At 46.2% G+C, this 20,654-nt stretch overlaps 1 protein-coding gene across 1 annotated transcript; it reads left to right on the forward strand.

Annotated features, from left to right (window-relative positions):
* Window positions 1–1,543: 1,543 nt before the first annotated feature.
* On the forward strand, window positions 1,544–16,700 carry LOC112234260 (chemokine XC receptor 1-like). Its single transcript, XM_042329282.1, has 3 exons — window positions 1,544–1,907; window positions 13,261–13,511; window positions 15,682–16,700. The coding sequence occupies exons 1-3, from the start codon at window positions 1,881–1,883 to the stop codon at window positions 16,682–16,684; spliced, it is 1,281 nt and encodes a 426-aa protein (XP_042185216.1). The 5' UTR covers window positions 1,544–1,880; the 3' UTR covers window positions 16,685–16,700.
* The last annotated feature ends 3,954 nt before the right edge of the window (window positions 16,701–20,654 follow it).

The following is a 20,654-nucleotide window of genomic DNA, read 5'->3' on the forward strand; positions in this document are numbered from 1 at the left end:
AGACGTGAGGAAAGATAGGCATGTAGACATTTCTCCAGATCAGTGACTGAGATAAAATACTGGACTTTAGCTATATTTCTTGGATGATTAAAGCAGGACTGGACAACCTTCTTTCCATGCAGCTTGAGGTTAAGGTCAGGGTCAAAGAAGACACCAAGGTTTCTGGCCTTAGGCTTTACATTGGTGGACAAATGACCAAGGTTATCCACAATCTAAGTTCTAGCAAGGTGGGGGGAGATCTTAAAGAACTACAATAGAGTATTTAATGGCATCCGCAGCCAACAGAAGGTCATTAATGTCAACAGGAAATAGAAAAAGAAGAGAGGAAGAGGTCCTGTGGAACTCTAAAAAGGCCTCCATATCTATGTGGAAAGGGTTAAAAACAACAGCCAGTGATATTAGAGACCTTGATGTCTTTGTGGTCTAGTGACCTTTACTTTCCCAAATCCTCTTGGTACCCCTCTGTAGTTGCTAGGACCGTTCTACCTGAGAGGAACAGATACCCGCATGTGTTCTAGTTGGATTTCAGCTCCAACCGCCACACACTGTGTGCAGCCTAAATGCTATTCTCTTTACAGTACACTGATTGAACCTTTATTTAACTAGGCAAGTCAGTTAAGAACACATTCTTATTTAACAATGAGTGATGCCTAAGATGCCCTAGACTGCCAGCCTGGAACCCAGACGTGATGCCTCTAGCACTGAGATGGGGACTACAGCCTGGAATCACAAGGTCCTTATAGTTTGCCTTGATGATACAGCCTGGAATCAAACCAAGGTCTGTAGTGATGCCTCTAGCACTGAGATGCAGTGCCTTAGACTGCTGTGATACAGCCTGGAATCAAACCAAGGTCTGTAGTGATGCCTCTAGCACTGAGATGCAGTGCCTTAGACTGCTGTGATACAGCCTGGAATCAAATCAAGGTCTGTAGTGATGCCTCTAGCACTGAGATGCAGTGCCTTAGACTGCTGTGATACAGCCTGAAATCAAACCAAGGTCTGTAGTGATGCCTTTAGCACTGAGATGCAGTGCCTTAGACCGCTGTGATACAGCCTGGAATCAAACCAAGATCTGTAGTGATGCCTCTAGCACTGAGATGCAGTGCCTTAGACTGCTGTGATACAGCCTGGAATCAAACCAAGGTCTGTAGTGATGCCTCTAGCACTGAGATGCAGTGCCTTAGACCGCTGTGATACAGCCTGGAATCAAACCAAGGTCTGTAGTGATACCTCTAGCACTGAGATGCAGTGCCTTAGACCGCTGCGCCATTCGGGAGCCCATGTGGGCCTGGTTAAAAGTAGTGCCTTTTAAAGGGAATAGAGTGCCATTTGTGACGCGTCGTATCGATGGTCTCGTCTGTTTCTCTGAGGAACAGAAACCTGCAGTTGGATTTCAGGTGCAACTTCCATAGTGTTTCTATGAGGAACAGATTTCAGGTCCAACTTCCATACTTGGTGCGTCTCAACGGTCTATATGATGCACTACTTTGACCAGAGCCCCCATAGTACACTATATAAAGTAGTGCATCATAAAGGGAATAGGGTGCCATTCGGTCTATCCTTAGGGTCTAGTGTTCCAGTCAGTCAGAGTAGGTATCTGAGACAGGTAGACTGAATCAGATCAGTCATCCTCATCTGTAGTCATTCAGCAACAACCAGGGTCTCTGTGTTCCAAGGTCTCTGTGTTCCAGGGTCTCTGTGTTCCAAGGTCTCTGTGTTCCAGGGTCTCTGTGTTCCAGGGTCTCTGTGTTCCAAGGTCTCTGTGTTCCAGGGTCTCTGTGTTCCAGGGTCTCTGTGTTCCAGGGTCTCTGTGTTCCAGTCAGATCATCACTACCACCACCTAGTCCTGTTCTGCTGGGACTACACACCTCTACAGGGAGATGGATGCTGAAGGAGTCAACATGGAGGTAGGAGGAGGGATATACATTTTATATCTAATATATACTGAACAAAAATATACTGAACAAATATATACTGAACAAATATATACTGAACAAAAATATACTGAACAAAAATATACTGAACAAAACAAAAACATACTAAACAAATATATACTGAACAAATATATACTGAACAAATATATACTGAACAAATATATACTGAACAAAAATATACTGAACAAATATATACTGAACAAATATATACTGAACAAAAACATACTAAACAAATATATACTGAACAAATATATACTGAACAAAAATATACTGAACAAAACAAAAATATACTGAACAAAAATATACTGAACAAAAATATACTGAACAAAAACATACTGAACAAAAACATACTAAACAAATATATACTGAACAAATATATAAATGCGACATGCAAAGTGTTGGTTCCATGTTTCATGAGCTGAAATTAAAGATCCCAGAAATGTTCCATACAGACAAAAAGTTTATATCTCTCAATTTTTTTGCACAAATTTGTTTACATCCCTGTTAGTGAGCATTTCTCTTTCACCAAGATAATCCATCCACCTGACAGGGCTGGCAGATCAAGAATCTGATTAAACAGCATGATCAAGTACACCTTGTGCTGTGGACAATAAAAGGCCACTAAAATGTGCAGTTTTGTCAGACAACACAATTCCACAGATGTCTCAAGTTGAGGGAGCGTGAATTTGGCATGCTGACTGCAGGAATGTCCACCAGAGCTGTTGCCAGAGAACTGAAAGTTAATTTCTCTACCATAAGCAACCTCCAACATCGTTTTAGAGAACTTGGCAGTGCGTCTCACCGACCACACAACCACAGGCCACATGTATGGCGTCGTGTGGGCGAGGTGTTTCCTGATGTCAACACTGTGAACAGAGTTCCCCACTATGGGGTTATGCTAGGGGCAGGCATAAGCTACGGACAACAAACACAATGACATTTTATTGATGGCAATTTGAATGCACAGTGATACTGTGACAAGTTTGAAGCCCATTGTCGTGCCATTTATCCACCGCCATCACCTCATGTTTCAGTATGATAATGCACGGCCCCATGTCACAAGGATCTGGACACAATTCCTGGAATCTGAAAATGTCCCAGTTCTTCCATGACCTGCATATTCACCAGACATGTCACCCATTGAGCATGTTTGGGATGCTCTGGATCGACGTGTACGACAGCGTGTTCCAGTTCCCACCAATATCCAGCAACTTCAATCAATGAAAAGGAAAAGGCATAACATGCACATAGGTTAGGTTACTATGGTGACCATAGGTTAGGTTACTATGGTGACCATAGGTTAGGCTACTAGGGTGACGATAGGTTAGGCTACTAGGGTGACCATAGGTTAGGTTACTATGGTGACGATAGGTTAGGCTACTAGGGTGACCATAGGTTAGGTTACTATGGTGACGATAGGTTAGGCTACTAGGGTGACCATAGGTTAGGTTACTATGGTGACGATAGGTTAGGCTACTAGGGTGACCATAGGTTAGGTTACTATGGTGACGATAGGTTAGGCTACTAGGGTGACCATAGGTTAGGCTACTAGGGTGACCATAGGTTAGGTTACTAGGGTGACCATAGGTTAGGCTACTAGGGTGACCATAGGTTAGGTTACTAGGGTGACCATAGGTTAGGCTACTAGGGTGACCATAGGTTAGGTTACTAGGGTGACCATAGGTTAGGTTACTATGGTGACCATAGGTTAGGCTACTAGGGTGACCATAGGTTAGGCTACTAGGGTGACCATAGGTTAGGCTACTAGGGTGACCATAGGTTAGGCTACTAGGGTGACCATAGGTTAGGCTACTAGGGTGACCATAGGTTAGGCTACTAGGGTGACCATAGGTTAGGCTACTAGGGTGACCATAGGTTAGGCTACTAGGGTGACCATAGGTTAGGCTACTAGGGTGACCATAGGTTAGGCTACTAGGGTGACCATAGGTTAGGCTACTAGGGTGACCATAGGTTAGGCTACTAGGGTGACCATAGGTTAGGCTACTAGGGTGACCATAGGTTAGGCTACTAGGGTGACCATAGGTTAGGCTACTAGGGTGACGATAGGTTAGGCTACTAGGGTGACCATAGGTTAGGCTACTAGGGTGACCATAGGTTAGGCTACTAGGGTGACCATAGGTTAGGCTACTAGGGTGACGATAGGTTAGGCTACTAGGGTGACCATAGGTTAGGCTACTAGGGTGACCATAGGTTAGGCTACTAGGGTGACCATAGGTTAGGCTACTAGGGTGACCATAGGTTAGGCTACTAGGGTGACCATAGGTTAGGCTACTAGGGTGACCATAGGTGACCATAGGTTAGGCTACTAGGGTGACCATAGGTTAGGCTACTAGGGTGACCATAGGTTAGGCTACTAGGGTGACCATAGGTTAGGCTACTAGGGTGACGATAGGTTAGGCTACTAGGGTGACGATAGGTTAGGCTACTAGGGTGACGATAGGTTAGGCTACTAGGGTGACGATAGGTTAGGCTACTAGGGTGACCATAGGTTAGGCTACTAGGGTGACCATAGGTTAGGCTACTAGGGTGACCATAGGTTAGGCTACTAGGGTGACCATAGGTTAGGCTACTAGGGTGACCGATAGGTTAGGCTACTAGGGTGACCATAGGTTAGGCTACTAGGGTGACCATAGGTTAGGCTACTAGGGTGACCATAGGTTAGGCTACTAGGGTGACCATAGGTTAGGCTACTAGGGTGACCATAGGTTAGGCTACTAGGGTGACCATAGGTTAGGCTACTAGGGTGACGATAGGTTAGGCTACTAGGGTGACCATAGGTTAGGCTACTAGGGTGACCATAGGTTAGGCTACTAGGGTGACCATAGGTTAGGCTACTAGGGTGACGATAGGTTAGGCTACTAGGGTGACCATAGGTTAGGCTACTAGGGTGACCATAGGTTAGGCTACTAGGGTGACCATAGGTTAGGCTACTAGGGTGACCATAGGTTAGGCTACTAGGGTGACGATAGGTTAGGCTACTAGGGTGACGATAGGTTAGGCTACTAGGGTGACCATAGGTTAGGCTACTAGGGTGACCATAGGTTAGGCTACTAGGGTGACGATAGGTTAGGCTACTAGGGTGACCATAGGTTAGGCTACTAGGGTGACCATAGGTTAGGCTACTAGGGTGACCATAGGTTAGGCTACTAGGGTGACCATAGGTTAGGCTACTAGGGTGACCATAGGTTAGGCTACTAGGGTGACCATAGGTTAGGCTACTAGGGTGACCATAGGTTAGGTTACTAGGGTGACCATAGGTTAGGCTACTAGGGTGACGATAGGTTAGGCTACTAGGGTGACGATAGGTTAGGCTACTAGGGTGACCATAGGTTAGGCTACTAGGGTGACCATAGGTTAGGCTACTAGGGTGACCATAGGTTAGGCTACTAGGGTGACCATAGGTTAGGCTACTAGGGTGACCATAGGTTAGGCTACTAGGGTGACCATAGGTTAGGCTACTAGGGTGACCATAGGTTAGGCTACTAGGGTGACCATAGGTTAGGCTACTAGGGTGACCATAGGTTAGGCTACTAGGGTGACGATAGGTTAGGCTACTAGGGTGACGATAGGTTAGGCTACTAGGGTGACCATAGGTTAGGCTACTAGGGTGGGATAGGTTAGGCTACTAGGGTGACGATAGGTTAGGCTACTAGGGTGACGATAGGTTAGGCTACTAGGGTGACCATAGGTTAGGCTACTAGGGTGACGATAGGTTAGGCTACTAGGGTGACGATAGGTTAGGCTACTAGGGTGACCATAGGTTAGGCTACTATGGTGACCATGGGTTAGGCTACTATGGTGACCATAGGTTAGGTTACTATGGTGACCATAGTTTAGGTTACTATGGTGACCATAGGTTAGGTTACTATGGTGACCATAGGTTAGGTTACTATGGTGACCATAGGTTAGGTTACTATGGTGACCATAGGTTAGGCTACTATGGTGACCATAGGTTAGGCTACTAGGGTGACCATAGGTTAGGCTACTAGGGTGACCATAGGTTAGGTTACTATGGTGACCATGGGTTAGGTTACTAGGGTGACGATAGTTTAGGCTACTATGGTGACCATAGGTTAGGTTACTATGGTGAGCGAGCGTTGCGCCTTTTCATTTTCAATATGTATTGATTACCCATTGTAGTGGGTAGGACTGCGGTTGGGTTGGACCAGTCCTTGAGGTAGTGGGTAGGACTGCGGTACGGTTGGACCAGTCCTTGTGGTAGTGGGTAGGACTGTGGTTGGGCCAGTCCTTGAGGTAGTGGATAGGACTTTGGTTGGGTTGGACCAGTCCTTGTGGTAGTGGATAGGACTGTGGTTGGGTTGGACCAGTCCTTGAGGTAGTGGGTAGGACTGTGGTTGGGTTGGACCAGTCCTTGTGGTAGTGGGTAGGACTGCGGTTGGACCAGTCCTTGAGGTAGTGGGTAGGACTGCGGTTGGGTTGGACCAGTCCTTGTGGAAGTGGGTAGGACTGTGGTTGGACCAGTCCTTGAGGTAGTGGATAGGACTTTGGTTGGACCAGTCCTTGTGGTAGTGGGTAGGACTACGGTTGGACCAGTCCTTGAGGAAGTGGGTAGGACTGCGGTTGGGTTGGACCAGTCCTTGTGGTAGTGGGTAGGACTGTGGTTGGACCAGTCCTTGAGGTAGTGGATAGGACTTTGGTTGGACCAGTCCTTGTGGTAGTGGGTAGGACTGCGGTTGGGTTGGACTAGTCCTTGAGGTAGTGGGTAGGACTGAAGTTGGACCAGTCCTTGAGGTAGTGGGTAGGACCGCGGTTGGGTTGGAACAGTACTTGAGGTAGTGGGTATGACTGTGGTTAGGTTGGACCAGTCCTTGAGGTAGTGGATAGGACTGTGGTTGGGTTGGACCAGTCCTTGAGGTAGTGGATAGGACTGTGGTTGGGTTGGACCAGTCCTTGAGGTAGTGGGTAGGACTGCAGTTGGACCAGTCCTTGAGGTAGTGGGTAGGACTGCGGTTGGGTTGGACCAGTCCTTGAGGTAGTGGGTAGACTGTGGTTAGACCAGTCCTTGTGGTTGTGGGTAGGACTGTGGTTGGGTTGGACCAGTCCTTGTGGTAGTGGGTAGGACTGTGGTTGGACCAGTCCTTGAGGTAGTGGGTAGGACTGCGGTTGGGTTGGACCAGTCCTTGAGGTAGTGGATAGGACTGTGGTTGGACCAGTCCTTGTGGTAGTGGGTAGGACTGTGGTTGGACCAGTCCTTGAGGTAGTGGGTAGGCCTGTGGTTGGGTTGGACCAGTCCTTGAGGTAGTGGGTAGGACTGTGGTTGGACCAGTCATTGAGGTAGTGGGTAGGACTGTGGTTGGACCAGTCCTTGAGGAAGTGGGTAGGACTGCGGTTGGGTTGGACCAGTTCTTGAGGTAGTGGGTAGGACTGCGGTTCGGTTGGACCAGTCCTTGTGGTAGTGGGTAGGACTGTGGTTGGACCAGTCCTTGAGGTAGTGGATAGGACTTTGGTTGGACCAGTCCTTGTGGTAGTGGGTAGGACTGTGGTTGGACCAGTCCTTGAGGAAGTGGGTAGGACTGCGGTTGGGTTGGACCAGTCCTTGTGGTAGTGGGTAGGACTGTGGTTGGACCAGTCCTTGAGGTAGTGGATAGGACTTTGGTTGGACCAGTCCTTGTGGAAGTGGGTAGGACTGCGGTTGGGTTGGACTAGTCCTTGAGGTAGTGGGTAGGACTGAAGTTGGACCAGTCCTTGAGGTAGTGGGTAGACTGTGGTTAGACCAGTCCTTGTGATAGTGGGTAGGCCTGTGGTTCGGTTGGACCAGTCCTTGTGGTAGTGGGTAGGACTGTGGTTGGACCAGTCCTTGAGGTAGTGGATAGGACTGTGGTTGGGTTGGACCAGTCCTTGAGGTAGTGGGTAGGACTGTGGTTGGGTTGGACCAGTCCTTGAGGTAGTGGGTAGGACTGCGGTTCGGTTGGACCAGTCCTTGTGGTAGTGGATAGGACTGCGGTTGTGTTGGACCAGTCCTTGAGGTAGTGGGTATGATTGTGGTTAGGTTGGACCAGTCCTTGAGGTAGTGGGTAGGACTGTGGTTGGGTTGGACCAGTCCTTGAGGTAGTGGGTAGGACTGCAGTTGGGTTGGACCAGTCCTTGAGGTAGTGGGTAGGACTGCGGTTCGGTTGGACCAGTCCTTGTGGTAGTGGATAGGACTGCGGTTGTGTTGGACCAGTCCTTGAGGTAGTGGGTATGATTGTGGTTAGGTTGGACCAGTCCTTGAGGTAGTGGGTAGGACTGCAGTTGGGTAGGACTGTCGTTTTACCAGTCATTGAGGTAGGGGGTAGGACTGTGGTTGGACCAGTCCATGTGGTAGTGGGCAGGACTACGGTTGGGTTGGACCAGTCCTTGAGGTAGTGGGTAGGACTGTGGTTGGACCAGTCCTTATGGTAGTGGGTAGGACTGTGGTTGAACCAGTCCTTGGGGTAGTGGGTAGGACTGCGGTTGGGTTGGACCAGTCCTTGAGGTAGTGGGTAGGACTGCGGTTCGGTTGGACCAGTCCTTGTGGTAGTGGATAGGACTGCGGTTGGGTTGGACCAGTCCTTGAGGTAGTGGATAGGACTGTGGTTGGGTTGGACCAGTCCTTGAGGTAGTGGGTATGACTGTGGTTAGAGTGTACCAGTCCTTGAGGTAGTGGATAGGACTGTGGTTGGGTTGGACCAGTCCTTGAGGTAGTGGGTAGGACTGCAGTTGGGTAGGACTGTGGTTTTACCAGTCATTGAGGTAGGGGGTAGGACTGTGGTTGGACCAGTCCATGTGGTAGTGGGTAGGACTACGGTTGGGTTGGACCAGTCCTTGAGGTAGTGGGTAGGACTGCGGTTCGGTTGGACCAGTCCTTGAGGTAGTGGGTAGGACTGCGGTTCGGTTGGACCAGTCCTTGTGGTAGTGGATAGGACTGCGGTTGTGTTGGACCAGTCCTTGAGGTAGTGGGTATGATTGTGGTTAGGTTGGACCAGTCCTTGAGGTAGTGGATAGGACTGTGGTTGGGTTGGACCAGTCCTTGAGGTAGTGGGTAGGACTGTGGTTGGGTTGGACCAGTCCTTGAGGTAGTGGGTAGGACTGCAGTTGGGTAGGACTGTGGTTTTACCAGTCATTGAGGTAGGGGTTAGGACTGTGGTTGGACCAGTCCATGTGGTAGTGGGTAGGACTACGGTTGGGTTGGACCAGTCCTTGAGGTAGTGGGTAGGACTGTGGTTGGACCAGTCCTTATGGTAGTGGGTAGGACTGTGGTTGAACCAGTCCTTGGGGTAGTGGGTAGGACTGCGGTTGGGTTGGACCAGTCCTTGTGGTAGTGGATAGGACTGCGGTTGTGTTGGACCAGTCCTTGAGGTAGTGGGTATGATTGTGGTTAGGTTGGACCAGTCCTTGAGGTAGTGGGTAGGACTGCAGTTGGGTAGGACTGTCGTTTTACCAGTCATTGAGGTAGGGGGTAGGACTGTGGTTGGACCAGTCCATGTGGTAGTGGGTAGGACTACGGTTGGGTTGGACCAGTCCTTGAGGTAGTGGGTAGGACTGCGGTTCGGTTGGACCAGTCCTTGTGGTAGTGGATAGGACTGCGGTTGGGTTTGACCAGTCCTTGAGGTAGTGGATAGGACTGTGGTTGGGTTGGACCAGTCCTTGAGGTAGTGGGTATGACTGTGGTTAGAGTGTACCAGTCCTTGAGGTAGTGGATAGGACTGTGGTTGGGTTGGACCAGTCCTTGATGTAGTGGGTAGGACTGCAGTTGGGTAGGACTGTGGTTTTACCAGTCATTGAGGTAGGGGGTAGGACTGTGGTTGGACCAGTCCATGTGGTAGTGGGTAGGACTACGGTTGGGTTGGACCAGTCCTTGAGGTAGTGGGTAGGACTGCGGTTCGGTTGGACCAGTCCTTGAGGTAGTGGGTAGGACTGCGGTTCGGTTGGACCAGTCCTTGTGGTAGTGGATAGGACTGCGGTTGTGTTGGACCAGTCCTTGAGGTAGTGGGTATGATTGTGGTTAGGTTGGACCAGTCCTTCAGGTAGTGGATAGGACTGTGGTTGGGTTGGACCAGTCCTTGAGGTAGTGGGTAGGACTGTGGTTGGGTTGGACCAGTCCTTGAGGTAGTGGGTAGGACTGCAGTTGGGTAGGACTGTGGTTTTACCAGTCATTGAGGTAGGGGTAGGACTGTGGTTGGACCAGTCCATGTGGTAGTGGGTAGGACTACGGTTGGGTTGGACCAGTCCTTGAGGTAGTGGGTAGGACTGTGGTTGGACCAGTCCTTATGGTAGTGGGTAGGACTGTGGTTGAACCAGTCCTTGGGGTAGTGGGTAGGACTGCGGTTGGGTTGGACCAGTCCTTGAGGTAGTGGGTAGGACTGCGGTTCGGTTGGACCAGTCCTTGTGGTAGTGGATAGGACTGCGGTTGGGTTGGACCAGTCCTTGAGGTAGTGGATAGGACTGTGGTTGGGTTGGACCAGTCCTTGAGGTAGTGGGTATGACTGTGGTTAGAGTGTACCAGTCCTTGAGGTAGTGGATAGGACTGTGGTTGGGTTGGAACAGTCCTTGAGGTAGTGGGTAGGACTGTGGTTGGGTTGGACCAGTCCTTGAGGTAGTGGGTAGGACTGCAGTTGGACCAGTCCTTGAGGTAGTGGGTAGGAATGCGGTTGGGTTGGACCAGTCCTTGAGGTAGTGGGTAGGACTGTGGTTGGGTTGGACCAGTCCTTGAGGTAGTGGGTAGGACTGTGGTTGGGTTGGACCAGTCCTTGAGGTAGTGGGTAGGACTGCAGTTGGACCAGTTCTTGAGGTAGTGGGTAGGAATGCGGTTGGGTTGGACCAGTCCTTGAGGTAGTGGGTAGGACTGTGGTTGGGTTGGACCAGTCCTTGAGGTAGTGGGTAGACTGTGGTTAGACCAGTCCTTGTGGTAGTGGGTAGGACTGTTGTTGGGTTGGACCAGTCCTTGTGGTAGTGGGTAGGACTGCGGTTGGACCAGTCCTTGAGGTAGAGGGTAGGACTGTGGTTGGACCAGTCCTTGAGGTAGTGGATAGGACTTTGGTTGGACCAGTCCTTGTGGTAGTGGGTAGGACTGTGGTTGGACCAGTCCTTGAGGTAGTGGATATGACTGTGGTTGGGTTGGACCAGTCCTTGTGGTAGTGGATAGGACTGTGGTTGGGTTGGACCAGTCCTTGAGGTAGTGGATAGGACTGTGGTTGGGTTGGACCAGTCCTTGAGGTAGTGGGTATGACTGTGGTTTGGTTGGACCAGTCCTTGAGGTAGTGGGTAGGACTGCAGTTGGACCAGTCCTTGAGGTAGTGGGTAGGAATGCGGTTGGGTTGGACCAGTCCTTGAGGTAGTGGGTAGGACTGTGTTTGGACCAGTCCTTGTGGTAGTGGGTAGGACTGTGGTTGGACCAGTCCTTGAGGTAGTGGGTAGGCCTGTGGTTGGGTTGGACCAGTCTTTGAGGTAGTGGGTAGGACTGTGGTTGGACCAGTCATTGAGGTAGTGGGTAGGACTGTGGTTGGACCAGTCCTTGAGGAAGTGGGTAGGACTGCGGTTGGGTTGGACCAGTCCTTGAGGTAGTGGGTAGGACTGTGGTTGGACTAGTCCTTGAGGTAGTGGGTAGGACTGTGGTTGTGTTGGACCAGTCCTTGAGGTAGTGGGTAGGACTGTGGTTGGACCAGTCCTTGAGGTAGTGGGTAGGACTGTGTTTGTGTTGGACCAGTCCTTGAGGTAGTGGGTAGGACTGTGGTTGGACCAGTCCTTGTGGTAGTGGGTAGGACTGTGGTTGGGTTGGACCAGTCATTGAGGTAGTGGGTGGGAGTCGGACAGAAAGCCGGTGGGTGAGGCGGTAGCGGGATGAAGAAATCGGTCCCCGCCCAGACCTCTACTGTGCACCATGACAGTTAAGACTGTAACGTTAGAGGTGTTTATTACTGTGTCAGTGTGAAACGTAGGGAATTAGTTAGAGAAACTGACAGATCAATAACGTTACATTGACATAATGACTAATAAAACTCATATTGCACTAAAGAAACGTCAGAATTTTAATCTTCAATCGTTTTGCTTATGGTTTCATGTTTGATTCAGGTGTAGTTTGATTCAGGTGTAGTTTGATTCACATCTAGTTTGATTAAGGTGTAGTTTGATTCAGGTCTAGTGTGATTCAGGTCTAGTGTAATTCAGGCGTGTTTGATTCAGGTGTAGTTTGATTCAGGTTAGTTTAATTCAGGTCTAGTTTAATTCAGGTCTAGTGTGATTCAGGTCTAGTGTGATTCAGGTCTAGTTTGATTCAGGGCTAGTTTGATTCAGGTCTAGTTTGGTTAGCCAACTTTTGGCCAGCTCTTTTTCGAACGATACATCAACTGGCGCAAGCTTGCAAAGTTATTTTACTTCTAAAACGGGACAAACAAAGGCTCAAAATTATTTTCATACAAACAACAGCAATATAAGTTATTCCTTTCTGACAGATACCTAGAGGCTAGCGCTGACCTGGCTGTGGTAGCTATTACTAGCTAGCATAGCTTATTCATTCACCTCAGTCGAGATGGGATGAAACATTAGCTTACGTTACTGTACATGTCTGTTACAATAGTAGCTCAGTACTGCGAATAAACACATTTTTTTTTCCTGTTAAGTTAAACAGCAGTTACCTTGCCAGCTACATCAGTCAAATAAAGAGTAGCCAGTTTCTGGTCTGCTTGCTTTTACAACTCGGTGACAGAGCGCAACACATACACATTGAACTATGCTCAACTCTCCCATGCTGGTCCAGCCAGCCTTCCAGAAGCTTTGCCTTCACACAGCCTGTCAGCCCGCTCTGTGGTGTCCGTTTGATCCTAACTCAGCCGGCTGAACACTCAAAACAGCCTATTCTACCGGTAAGGAGGTGTCCACATGGTCCTAAAGCACACCGTTGCCACCTTTTGTATTACATTGCAATGATAAAACTGGGGGGGACAAAAATGCCATTTCAGAACGTGGGACTTGACCCCCCATCCCCAGTAAAAGTTATGCCCCTGATATGAACTGTAACTCAGTAAAATCTTTGAAATTGTTGCGGGATGCGTTTCTATTTTTGTTCAGTATATTTGAACATGATTACCGTTCACTTCAGCTTGTAACACTTTATCACAGATATGATTGTGTCGCTCATGGAGATGTATTGTTTAGTAACCCAGATTGACTGACTCAGACTAGGAGCTAGTAAAAAAGGAACTGATACCATTGTAGGTCAAATATAATGGTATATTTATTAGTATTTCAGGATGTCATTGTTACTGGGTATAGTTTAACCTTTTTCCCCTTATAGGAATCTCACTCATTAAGACTTTTTCAATCTCAGAGGTTTCCTACAGGGAACCTGTATAGCACTGTAGAGGAAGGATTGAGACCTACTACTCCCAACTACGGCAATGGAACCACTGTCAAAACTGATTTCTACGGCAGCGCCGACTATGACGAAGAGTACGGGGATGAACGCTGCTCCAAGACAGACGTGGTCAGGTTCGGAGCCCTCGTCACACCCATCGTCCTCTCCGTGGTCATTGTGCTAAGCCTTGTGGGTAACCTGCTGGTGCTGGTGATTCTGGCCAGGTAGGACAGTCTGATGATGAGAAATAGATCATGAATATTTTCCTCATTTTAACTTGGCTTGCTGCTCTTCTCATGCATCTTGTTTTGAGAGAGCGAGGTAACTAGTGACAGGATGGAGGAAGTATTGTGCTAATCTGAAGGAGTGGGGTCTTCCTCAATGGTTTGTGTTATCTGAAGGAGTGGGGTCTTCCTCAGTGGTCTGTGTTACCTGAAGGAGTGGGGTCTTCCTCAGTGGTCTGTGTTATCTGAAGGAGTGTAGTCTTCCTCAGTGGTCTGTGTTATCTGAAGGAGTGGGGTCTTCCTCACTGCCTAATAGCCTAGTTCAGGGCGCTCTAACCCAGTTCCTGGAGAACTACCATCCTGTAGGTTTTCACTCCAATCCTAATCTAGCACACCCGATTCTTATAATTAGTTGGTTGAAAACTGAACCAGGTTAGTTACAACTGGGGTTGGAGCAAAAATCTACAGGAGAGTATCTCTCCAGGAATAGGGTTGGAGCGAAAACCTACAGGAGGGTATCTCTCCAGGAAAAGGGTTGGAGTTAAAACCTCCAGGATGGTATCTCTCGAAGAACAGGGTTGGAGTTCAAACCTACAGGAGGGTCTCTCTCCAGGAACAGGGTTGGAGTTAAATCCTACAGGAGGGTTTCTCTCCAGGAACAGGGTTGAAGTTAAAACCTACAGGAGGGTATCTCTCCAGGAACAGGGTTGGAGTTAAAACCTACAGGAGGGTATCTCTCCAGGAACAGGGTTGGAGTTAAAACCTACAGGAGGGTAACTCTCCAGGAACAGGGTTGGAGTTAAAACCTCTAGGATGGTATCTCTCCAGTAACAGGGTTGGAGTTAAAACCTCCAGGATGGTATCTCTCCAGTAACAGGGTTGGCGTTAAAACCTACAGGAGAGTATCTCTCCAGGAACAGGGTTGGAGTTAAAACCTCCAGGATGGTATCTCTCCAAGAACAGGGTTGGAGTTCAAACCTACAGGAGGGTCTCTCTCCAGGAACAGGGTTGGAGTTAAATCCTACAGGAGGGTTTCTCTCCAGGAACAGGGTTGAAGTTAAAACCTACAGGAGGGTATCTCTCCAGGAACAGGGTTGGAGTTAAAACCTACAGGAGGGTTTCTCTCCAGGAACAGGGTTGGAGTTAAAACCTACAGGAGGGTAACTCTCCAGGAACAGGGTTGGAGTTAAAACCTCTAGGATGGTATCTCTCCAGTAACAGGGTTGGAGTTAAAACCTCCAGGATGGTATCTCTCCAGTAACAGGGTTGGCGTTAAAACCTCCAGGATGGTATCTCTCCAGTAACAGGGTTGGAGTTAAAACCTCCAGGATGGTGTCTCTCCAGTAACAGGGTAGGAGTGAAACCCTACAGAAGGGTATCTCTCTTGGAAAAGGGTTGGAGAGCCTAGTTTAAATCATAACTCTTACTGTAGTCTTCATCAGGGTTACAGGGTAGACCTACTACTGTAGTCTTCATCAGGGTTATAGGGTAGGACTATTACTGTAGTCTTCATCAGGGTTACAATTAGGACTCTTACTGTAGTCTTCATCAGGGTTACAAGTTAGGACTCTTACTGTAGTCTTCATCAGGGTTACAAGTTAGGACTCTTACTGTAGTCTTCATCAGGGTTACAGGGTAGACCTACTACTGTAGTCTTCATCAGGGTTATAGGGTAGGACTATTACTGTAGTCTTCATCGGGGTTACAAGTTAGGACTCTTACTGTAGTCTTCATCAGGGTTACAAGTTAGGACTCTTACTGTAGTCTTCATCAGGGTTACAAGTTAGGAATCTTACTGTAGTCTTCATCAGGGTACAGGGTAGGACTACTACTGTAGTCTTCATCAGGGTTATAAGGTAGGACTATTACTGTAGTCTTCATCAGGGTTATAAGGTCGGACTATTACTGTAGTCTTCATCAGGGTTATAGGGTAGGACTATTACTGTAGTCTTCATCAGGGTTATAGGGTAGGACTATTACTGTAGTCTTCATCAGGGTTATAAGGTAGGACTATTACTGTAGTCTTCATCAGGGTTATAAGGTAGGACTATTACTGTAGTCTTCATCAGGGTTACAGGGTAGGACTACTACTGTAGTCTTCATCAGGGTTTCAGGGTGTTTAAAACAGTGTTGTGTTTAAAACAGTGTTGTGTGTCTGCTTCTCTCCCAGGTACGAGCATCTTCGGTCACTGACAAATGCGTTCATGATGAACCTGGCATTGTCTGACCTGGTGTTCACCTGCGGCCTCCCCTTCTGGGTCTCCTATCACCTGATTGGCTGGAGCTACGGTGACCTCACGTGTAAGGCGGTTAGCTTCCTGTTCTATGCTGGCTACTACAGCAGTGGCATCTTCCTCATCCTAATGACACTGCATCGTTACCTGGCCGTGCTCCACCCCCTGTCTTACCTGGTGGCAGGCCCCTCCCACTCTCAGGGCACCTGGAGCGCTGTCGTATCATTGGTCGTCTGGACCGTCAGTCTGTTAGCTGCTATGCCAGCTCTCATCTTTACCAAGTTCATCATCACTGATTCTACTGACCTTAAAGACCCTCTGGACCCTAACAACCCTGATGAGCCTCGTGACTCTAACGCCCCTAGTGGTGAACAGCGGTACTGTGAGGTTGCAGATGTCAGCTGGAGGCTGTGGGGGGTCTACCAGCAGAACATCCTGTTCATAGTGACATTATTAGTGGTGTGTGTCTGTTACAGTCAGATTCTAGTCCGCCTCCTGAGACCCAGGGTTAGGGTTAGACGCCAGAGGAACGGAGGAGACAGGAGGAGCCAGAGGACCGCCAGGCTGGTCTTCGGCCTGGTCCTGGTTTTCTTTGTGGGCTGGGCGCCGTACAACGTGGTCATCTTTCTCAGGATGCTGGTTTATAAGAGTCAAGATGGCGGCGGTGCTGATTCATCCACAACACTATGGGAGGAGTGTGGCACCAGCACCATGTTGGACTACTCCTTCTATGTGACCAGGCTGCTGGCGTTCTCCTACTGCTGTCTCAACCCTTTGTTCTACGTGTTCGTTGGGGTCAAGTTCCGGAACCACTTGAAGAGAATGTTGAAGGGTTGTTGTCATGGTGTTACCGTTGTCAATAACAACAACAACAGCAGTGTTCTGTATAGGAGCAGCAGACTGACATCACAGTCCAGTGGGGAGGAGTTCTCACTTTAAATAACAACACTGTAAACAACACCAACAATAGCAGTAGTCTGTACAGGAGTAGCAGACGGACATCACAGTCCAGGGGGAGGAGTCACTGTACTAGACATCACTTTCATACTAGATATTGTAGTATTCTTTACTTCATGTTACCTGGAGCCTTACACTTTCATACTAGACATTGTAGTATTCTTTACTTCATGATACCTGGAGCCTTACACTGAACCCAAACCAGACATGCATACATTTGTTTTGTCCCCCTTCACCAAACGCGATCATGACACGCAGGTTAAAATATCAAAACAATTATTAATTTGGGGACAGGTCGATAAGCATTAAACATTTATGGAAATGTAGCTAGCTAGCTTGCACTTGCTAGGTAATTTGTCCAATTTAGCTAGATTGCTGCTGCTAGCTAATTTGTCCTGGGACATTGAGTTGTTATTTTACCTTAAATGCATAAGGTCCTCTACTCTGACAATTAATCCACACGTAAAATGGTCAATCAAATAGTTTCTAGTCACCTCTCCTCCTTCAAGGCTTTTTCATCTTTGAACTTATATGGTGATTGGCATCTAAACTTTCATAGTATTACCATGACGACCGGCAACACATTTCCTATTTCAATCACCCATGTGGGTATAACCAATGAGGAGATGGTACGTGAGTACCTGCTTCTATAAACCAATGAGGAGATGGGAGAGGCAGGACTTGCAGCATGATCTGCGTCAGGAATAGAACTGATTCTATTTTAGCCCTTGGTAATGCAGACGATCGTTGGCGCACGTGAGCAGTGTGGGTGCAATAATTGAATAACATAGATTTCTAAATTTATTTTGCAACGCTCGTGCACGCGATGTTGTCAGGGTATTACACTTTCATACTAGATATTGTAGTATTCTTTACTTCATGATAACTGGAGCCTTTCACTGGATCTATTTTCCATTCATATTATCCATTTGCAGATAATGATTGCATTCCTCAAGACTATTTGAGGTGTTTATATCATATCCCTTTAATACCAGGTTTAATACCAGGTTTAATACCATGTTTAATACCATGTTTAATACTAGGTGTAATACTATGTTTAATACTAGGTTTAATACCATGTTTAATACCATATTTAATACCATGTTTAATACCATGTTTAATACCATGTTTAATACTAGGTTTAATACCATGTTTAATACCATGTTTAATACCATGTTTAATACCATGTTTAATACCATGTTTAATACTAGGTTTAATACCATGTTTAATACCATGTTTAATACCATGTTTAATACTAGGTTTAATACCATGTTTAATACCATGTTTAATACCATGTTTAATACTAGGTTTAATACCATGTTTAATACCATGTTTAATACCATGTTTAATACCATGTTTAATACTAGGTTTAATACTAGGTTTAATACCATGTTTAATACCATGTTTAATACTAGGTGTAATACCAGGTTTAATACCATGTTTAATACCATGTTTAATACCATGTTTAATACCATGTTTAATACTAGGTTTAATACTAGGTTTAATACCATGTTTAATACCATGTTTAATACCATGTTTAATACCATGTTTAATACCATGTTTAATACTAGGTTTAATACCATGTTTAATACTAGGTTTAATACCATGTTTAATACCATGTTTAATACCATGTTTAATACTAGGTTTAATACCATGTTTAATACCATGTTTAATACCATGTTTAATACCATGTTTAATACTAGGTTTAATACTAGGTTTAATACCATGTTTAATACCGTGTTTAATACTAGGTTTAATACCAGGTTTAATACCATGTTTAATACCATGTTTAATACTAGGTTTAATACTAGGTTTAATACTAGGTTTAATACCATGTTTAATACCATGTTTAATACTAGGTTTAATACCATGTTTAATACTAGGTTTAATACGAGGTTTAATACCATGTTTAATACCATGTTTAATACCATGTTTAATACTAGGTTTAATACCAGGTTTAGAAGCAAATTCAATTGTGATGGTTGTATTTTGATTGCTGTAAGTCAAATCAGATTGTATTTGTCATATACACATGTTTAGCAGATGTTATTGGTCATATACACATGTTTAGCAGATGTTATTGTGGGTATAGTAAAATGCTTGTGTGTCTGGCTCCATGTAGTAATATCTAACAATTCACAACAATACACACAATCTAAAAGTAGAAGAATGCAATTAAGGAAAATATTAATAATAGGATGAGCAATGTCGGAGTGGCATTGACTAAATACAGTAGGATAGAATACAGTATATACATATGAGATGAGTAAAGCAGTATGTAAACATTATTAAAGTGACTAGTTAGTAAATACAGTAGGAAAGAATACAGTATATACATATGAGTTGAGTAAAGCATTGACTAAATACAGTAGGATAGAATACAGTATATACATATGAGTTGAGTAAAGCATTGACTAAATACAGTAGGATAGAACACAGTATATACATATGAGTTGAGTAAAGCATTGACTAAATACAGTAGGATAGAATACAGTATATACATATGAGTTGAGTAAAGGAAAAATATGTAAACATTATTAAACAACATCTCCATCCCTCTGATCCTCAAAACTGGGGCCCTACATGGGTGCGTTCTCAGCCCTCTCCTGTACTCCCTGTTCACCCACGACTGCGTGGCTAAGCACACCTCCAACTCATCAATCATCAAGTTTGCGGACGACACAACAGTGGTAGGCTTGATCACCAACAATGACGAGACAGCCTATAGGGAGGAGGTTACCTTTGCTTCCTTGGGTACAAGAAAAATGGTGGACATCTTGAAGAAAGTGGGGACAGCAGACTGGGATAGGGAGAGATTGAGTATGTCCGTAAACACACCAGCCATTGTGTTACCATACTGTAGGTTCATATAATCAGCATATATTTTTCATGGTCAGATTTGAATTGTGTAAATATTGAACTATTGTTTAATGTTTTTAAGTCTTCTGAATAAAGTACTGATTTGATTTAACATTGATGGAAAATGTCTAAACTGTCCAATATATCACAACAATTAACACTTTGATAATTTGACTAAATTTGAAACTGATGTGAAAATGAGGAACAACATGCAGTCTGTCCCCTCCGCCCTAGAACAGGTTAACAGATCTCTAAATGAGGAACAACATGCAGTCTGTCCCCTTCACCCTAGAACAGGTTAACAGATCTCTAAATGAGGAACAACATGCAGTCTGTCCCCTCTACCCTAGAACAGGTTAACAGATCTCTAAATGAGGAACAACATTTAGTCTGTCCCCTCCGCCCTAGAACAGGTTAACAGATCTCTAAATGAGGAACAACATGCAGTCTGTCCCCTCCGCCCTAGAACAGGTTAACAGATCTCTAAATGAGGAACAACATGCATCTGTCCCCTCCACCCTAGAACAGATCTGTTAAAGGGGACAGTCCCCAGATCTTTAACAGTCCCCTCTACCCTAGAACAGGTTAACAGGTCTCTAAATGAGGAACAACATGTAGTCTGTCCCCTCCACCATAGAACAGGTTAACAGATCTCTAAATGAGGAACAACATGCAGTCTGTCCCCTCTACCCTAGAACAGGTTAACAGATCTCTAAATGAGGAACAACATTTAGTCTGTCCCCTCCGCCCTAGAACAGGTTAACAGATCTCTAAATGAGGAAGAACATTTAGTCTGTCCCCTCCACCCTAGAACAGGTTAACAGATCTCTAAATGAGGAACAACATGCAGTCTGTCACCTCCGCCCTATAACAGGATAACAGATCTCTAAATGAGGAACAACATGGATCTGTCCCCTCCACCCTAGAACAGGATAACAGATCTCTAAATGAGGAACAACATGCAGTCTGTCCCCTTCACCCTAGAACAGGTTAACAGATCTCTAAATGAGGAACAACATGCAGTCTGTCCCCTCTGCCCTAGAACAGGTTAACAAATCTCTAAATGAGGAACAACATGCAGTCTGTCCCTTTT

The sequence above is a fragment of the Oncorhynchus tshawytscha genome, linkage group LG10 (assembly GCF_018296145.1).
Source record: "Oncorhynchus tshawytscha isolate Ot180627B linkage group LG10, Otsh_v2.0, whole genome shotgun sequence".
In the NCBI taxonomy this organism is placed as follows: domain Eukaryota; kingdom Metazoa; phylum Chordata; class Actinopteri; order Salmoniformes; family Salmonidae; genus Oncorhynchus; species Oncorhynchus tshawytscha.

Excerpts from the sequence above, each read along its gene's own strand:
- LOC112234260 (XM_042329282.1), top strand. The coding sequence starts at position 1,881 with ATGGATGCTGAAGGAGTCAACATGGAG. Across the intron at positions 1,908-13,260 it reads CTGAAGGAGTCAACATGGAG|AGGTTTCCTACAGGGAACCT; the intron begins GTAGGAGGAGGG and ends TTTCAATCTCAG. Across the intron at positions 13,512-15,681 it reads GTGCTGGTGATTCTGGCCAG|GTACGAGCATCTTCGGTCAC; the intron begins GTAGGACAGTCT and ends CTTCTCTCCCAG.